This window comes from Cornus florida, unplaced genomic scaffold (genome assembly GCF_030987335.1).
Source record: "Cornus florida cultivar Cherokee Brave unplaced genomic scaffold, ASM3098733v1 CherokeeBrave_3.0.0_Hap2_Chr07, whole genome shotgun sequence".
Taxonomy (NCBI): domain Eukaryota; kingdom Viridiplantae; phylum Streptophyta; class Magnoliopsida; order Cornales; family Cornaceae; genus Cornus; species Cornus florida.
Window position 1 is genome coordinate 47,316,620 of NW_026775577.1, and position 6,288 is coordinate 47,322,907.

At 35.1% G+C, this 6,288-nt stretch overlaps 1 protein-coding gene across 1 annotated transcript; it reads right to left on the reverse strand.

Annotated features, from left to right (window-relative positions):
* Positions 1-1,796: 1,796 nt before the first annotated feature.
* LOC132267150 (classical arabinogalactan protein 4) lies at positions 1,797-2,670 on the reverse strand. The gene has a single exon (XM_059768228.1). It carries the CDS (start codon positions 2,514-2,516, stop codon positions 2,076-2,078), a length of 441 nt encoding a protein of 146 aa, XP_059624211.1. The 5' UTR covers positions 2,517-2,670; the 3' UTR covers positions 1,797-2,075.
* Positions 2,671-6,288: the final 3,618 nt, after the last annotated feature.

Below are 6,288 nucleotides of genomic sequence, written 5' to 3' on the forward strand. Positions count from 1 at the left end.
TTTTCCAATCTTCTTATTTAAAATTTGGTTTAATCAGGAATTCATTCCATTCTCCTGTATGTTGATCCACCAAATCAACTATTCTGTAAATGCTAGAATTAGAAGGTTCTGGAGTACAAAAAGTATGATATTTTTTTATTAGAAATTCACTTGTCCTCCCAAATTCTAACACTCTGACCATTTGCAATCTTCCATACCAGCCCATTCTCAATCATTTTTCTGGCTGAGAGAAAACTTTGCTAGGCCCATGAAGAATTTGGCTCTGAGAAAATCACAATGAGGAAAATATCTACTTTTATAAACTTGCAAAAACAAACCTTTCTGTTCCACTTGCAGACTCCATGTCACTTTTTAATAGCAAGGAGTAAATGCATTTCACTTTTTATAGAAATGCATATCACTTTGAATTGAAATAACATTATCATCTTTGATTCAATTTTTGAGATGGTATTTATATAATTTAATCCAAACATTTAAAAAGGTACATTTATAGGGTATTGGATTGCATTTATCATTTTTTTTAAAAAAAAAATTACAATCTCGTGTGACTCAACAGCAATTGTAGGAAGTCAATGATCGTTAATGAGTCACTTGGCCAAACAATATGAGAGCACATGCAATTTAAATACAGTAATATTTTATGGTACCGCAACTAATAATAATAGTCAGAAAAAACAAAAGCCCTTACTTTTTCCATTCTTGATTATTTTTTGTCGCTAAGATTGATCTATTTATTTTTTTTTTTTTCCAGCACTGTTAATGTCGGTGCATTATGTTTGATACAAACAGCACAAAAGAATATTCACATTTAAGCCATGATTAACAATTATCATATAAAATAAAGTAAAAAATTATTCAAACGTATACTAATATAAGTCAATATATATAAGTCAATTATAAACTTTTTTGCGTTCTTTCAAAATGGTTGATCTTTTTTTGGAATTTCATAAATTGAAAAGGGATTCTTCTTTCCATTAAACGATCACCGGTGGTTTGAGATTAAATTTTCTTATTAATAAATAAAATTTTCTTTTATCTTCTATTGAAAAATTATAAATTTTTGTCTTAGAAAAAAAGTCGATATTGAAACATGTATCGAAATAGATACCAACAGTAATAAAAATACTAAGACCGGCACTTAGAATTATCAAATAATTCATCGAAGTGATAAGAAAGATCTTTTTTACCTTCCGATTCATCAAGATCCCGAAAGCAATCAACCTAACCAAACCAAAACCTTCGGTTTTTCCTCTTCCTCTATCCCTAGCCTATATGTACAGTGTTTGAATCAACAGAGGTCTTTTTGAACTTGTCACAAAAATATATATTTAAATATTTATAACTGATAAAAAATACTAAAAAAATATAAATAAAAAATTGATATGTTAGTGTCATCCAACGAAATTGTCCAATAAAAGAGCTCTATTTATTTCATTTACAAAAACATAGAATAGGCTGTAATTTTCAAAATCCCAAAAGTGGTTATAGTAATTTGAATTTTTAAGAGTAAATTAAGTAATACATAATTTAAAAATAAAAAAATGAAAACGCCAATGAAGATGAGAGAGTCACTTTGATTTTTTTGATAAATAAAACACAACTATTTGAATTTTTAATAAATAAAACACATCTATTTTGAACAATTTAGCCATTTAGATTTGAACCACTCAAGAGTCGAATTGTCAATAATTTAAATGATAGTAGTGCTTCAATAAATCACCATAATAGAAAAAAAAAAAAAAAAAAAAAAAAAAATTTATTTACATAGAAAGAAATAAAAACCAGTCATTCTAAAATTCACAGAAAAGAATAGGCATTATTCATTTATTTTATATACAGGGACTCATACAATATCCACGTGTCAACACCGGAGTCCTGTATCGCCAAAATAATCAACACTCAAATCCACCACCCTATGCCACTATGTCAAACCCAATATAGAAAAAAATGAACAAACACATTAAAAAAAAAAAAAAAAACTACTCAGAACCGAACGATGAACAAAACAAATCTCAGCCGTCCACGAAATCACAGATCTACAGTCTGTAGGCCTCCACGTTGACAAACACGTGTCTCTACATCAAAGTCACAGCAAGAAATGTTCCAGTGAGGGCAGTCCCAGCGATGACTGCTCTGTTCACCCACCCATCGACCGACACACCACTCGGCGGCGGAGGAGGCTCAGATGCGGGGCCACCCGCCGGACCGGGGACCTCAGCAGGCGGTGCTGGCGGCGAAGCGATGCTTGGAGCCGGAGAAGGGGTTGTGGACGGGGACAGAGAGGGAGTGGTTGTTGGGGTTGGTGAGGGAGATGGAGTCGACGGAGCCGGTGATGGAACCGCCGTTGGCGTTGGCGTTGGCGTTGGCGACGGCGAAGGTGAAGGTGGGGCTTTCATCGGTGACGGTGTAGGTGTGGCGGTGGGTGACACCGTCGGGGTGGGTGTGGGTGCTTGAGCAATACATGAGGTGGTGAATAGAGCCAGCAAAATGAAAAGTTTGATACCGGAGGAACCCATTTCTAGAGAGAGAGAGAAATACTTTTAGAGAGAGAGAAAGTAGGAGTGTTTGGGCAGAAGGGTGACTGTAAAGGGGGTTTATAAAAGGAGGAGAGGGAGAGAGAAAGTGGAGGTTGAGAAAGAGCGATTAATCAATAATTTCAGATTCTCGAATCATTAGATATAGAATATATATAGGCGAATTATTCATGAATGGGGCGGTGTTTGGAAAGGGTTTTATTACTTTCTCTCTATTTCTTGGAAGTTTCTTCCAAGTTCAAACAGGGTATTAGAAACAGAATATTATGGGCAAATATGACATTTTACGCAAATTTTAAGGTCATTTTGAAACTGTTTATACGATGTGTTCTTCGTTACTCGTCAATTAATATTAAATCAGGTAAGGTGTGGCGGCGTTCCGAGCAGTAAAGAGTCGGCCTTAATTGCCCTTCACCTCATGATTCTATTTTGAATCTTTTTTTCCCTAATTCGTACTAATTTCTAACTCTCTAATCATTGTTAACTAAATAAAAATTAAATAACGTTTCAGCAAATTACATATGATCTAAATTTGATATTTTGTGTGCAGAAGAAAAAATAAAAAATAAAAAATAAAAAAATAAAAAATAAAAAAAAAAGCATTGTCAACCCCAAAGGGTATACTCTGCGACTTACCCACGCCTCCCTTCCTGAATTCTTGAGGATTAATCTGGGTGAAACTGTTAACCTATAAAATATTTAAAAAGTTAGTTATCAGTATTGGCATGATATTATACTACATTTTATATAAAATAAGGGCAAAATTTATTCAACCGGTCTAGTGGAAAGAAAACGTCAAGTTAGTACTTACACACACATGTCTCTTCTGAGACTTAAATTATACCCTCCATTTGAAAAATAAAGTTAGTACTTATACACACATGTCTTTTCTAAGACTTGAATCATAACCTCCATTTAAAAAGTAAGAGGCTGATATTGTTAGGCCACTGGCCGTTGGTATAAAATATTTTTTTAAGAAATGATTTTCCTTTTTCAAGTAAAACATTTATTTATTTATTTTTTGGTATTCGGCAAAAGTTTAGGTTGAAGGTGGGATTAACGTATAAAATAACTTTTTAAAAATTAATGAATAAGTTATTTTTATTAAGTTTTAATATATATATATATATATATATATATATATATATATATATTTTCTAAATATTTTATGACAACCAAATACTAAAAATTTTTAAAAAAATTTACATCCAAACGGAGCCTTGTTATTTACAATTTTTCTTTAGTTTTGTATTACAAAGTCAGCAGTCTCGGAATTATCCTCCTAAACTTATAATTTACTTATAATTTAAACAAACATGAAGAAATGTCAGTCTAATTTAAGGGAAGATGAGTCACTATTCAGTAATTTGCTGGAATTGTTAGAAAAAAGTGTGTGCACCCTTAATACTCCTACTGGACATTCTAATTTACGTAAATGCCATCTTACTTGAACATGTGATCAATGGCTCAATAGTCAGTAAAATGTCTTAATCTACTCTGCTGGTTTTGATGTATAATTATATATATATATATATATATATATATAACATGTTAATATAATATTGCTGAATTTCTTCCTCACAGTCTGTCCTCCGCGTTAACCTTTCCAACAACTCCTTGCGTGGTCGGTGTATTTCCAGGAATGCCCTTCTAATATTTTATTTACAGCCCATCTTTGCGTGATCGTTAGTTAGACTACCATCTTTGATGCGTGAATCAGCGTTGTGGTTACACGTAGTGCACAGATGAATTCGTGAAATATAAGTAAAAGAAAATTTTAAGATAAATTGTCACCGGGACGTTGCAGATTTGGTGGGTGGGGAGTTTCCAAGTGCTTAACACCCATATCTAATATTTTGGTTATTCGGTGAGGAGTTTTCCTCTAACTTTGTAAGTTTTTGATTTAAAATGCTTATTGTATTGTGAGTCGGGGTGAATAGCCTAAAATTTACATGGTAATTACAAATTCAAAAAGGAGTAGTTGCAAGGGTAATCCATGTACAATTTATTCAAATATCAAAGGAGGTCCAGTTCACCCTAATAACATTTTTGTACAAGGGAAGATTTATTATTATTATTTCTTAATTAATATTTACATATAACCTCACAAGAAATTATTTGTACCTAAAAGGAGTCGAACCTTAGACATGAGTTTGGTTCATTAAGGACACGCGACAAATCTCATGGGAGATCAAAGTAATAAAAGATAAAAAGATAAACCTGTGTTTAATTTACCTAAATCTCACGAGAGCTCAATGTAATTTATTCAAAATATTAATCCAAATGTATAATGGGTTACTTGCTTTATTCCATTTTAATAATTAATTTTTAATATTATAACTTTTTAAGAAAACATTCAATTAATGCATTATTCTTTTTTAAAAATTTCTAAATTATACCTTAGTGTTGAAATGTATATAAATTATACATTTGATTTTTTTTTTTTTTAAATAAAAAAAAAACTTTGAAGGGTATTTAATTATGTAATTACTCTCACCCTATCCAGACACAATAATGTTCGTTTTTGGCTCCCCAGACTAATGAGGTCACCAATTCTAATACTACTACAAGTTAAGTATACTAACTTCAAAATTCTTATATATTCAAAGCCATTGCAATTTATTGCGATTTTAAAACATGTTGTGTTATATCAGGGTGTTGAACCTTAAATATAATATTTTATCTTTTTCAGGCAATGTAGGATCATAATATCCTATAACCTACCGGTATAATAGTTCGTCTAGTGTCTCCAACCGGCCGGGGTGGTCACAATTTATATACAAAAGAGCGATGCTACACGACCCGACCACTATTTACCCCGAAAAAAACTGACTGCATAGGTGACTGTCCAACGTGGCAATTTTCCTACTTGTTTTTTTTGTTGAACCGGATGTCCCTTCTCTCTCCCTCCTCTCTCTCTCTAACAATCGGCGACGAACCTATCTTTCCGGCTAAAATTTCGTGACCACCGGTAAACCCATCCTCTCTCTCTGCAAACTACAAAATTTGTAAGAATCAAACTCACATCTTTCATTCTCCCTCGTCTGTTGTTCACTAGCTCCAGCCGCCATCCACAGCCGATTAAGCTTGCCCATCTCCAGCTGCTCCTCACCGGTGCAGCGAACTGTCCGAACGATCTAGCTGGGCACCGCCGCCGCAAGCATACCGCGCTGTAAGTCCAAGACCCGGATCTGTTTTGCTGGCTCTCCATGACCGGATTGGACCCAGCCATCTCCGTCTTCGCCGGCGCCGCCATCAACATCCTCACAGGAAGTTTCTACCGTTGTCCAAAGCCCACACTCACTGCCATCACGCCGCCGCGAGTCACAATCGGTGCAGCACCACAGCCCATCTCTTGCTCGCCGCCGCCGCGTCCATCACGACAAGATCGACATCTTCGGATCTTTATCGCCGACCCAACTATTCTGTGAAACCAGAAGGATCATCTCACTTCATCGCTGACGGGATAATCTCACTTCATCGCGGCATCGCTATCATCTCACTTCGTCGCCGGAATTGTGTTGGTCTCATTTGGTTTGGGTAGCAAAGGCGGAACTGGATCTACCGTGGTGGAGCTGAGTTCGGTCCTCGGCCATGATGGTTTGATGGTTTCGATACAATCAAGGTTGGCGAGTCTAAGTATGGAGAAGAAAGCAGATCAGCGACGGGGACGCCGACGATGGAGAAGACAAGCACCGGGCGGAGGCTTATGGTTGCCGACAGTGAAATCCCGGCGATGATGAACTTGGAAGAA

What these genes read in the sequence shown, in the direction of transcription:
- LOC132267150 (XM_059768228.1), bottom strand. Translation starts at nt 2,516, where the DNA reads ATGGGTTCCTCCGGTATCAAACTTTTCATTTTGCTGGCTCTATTCACC.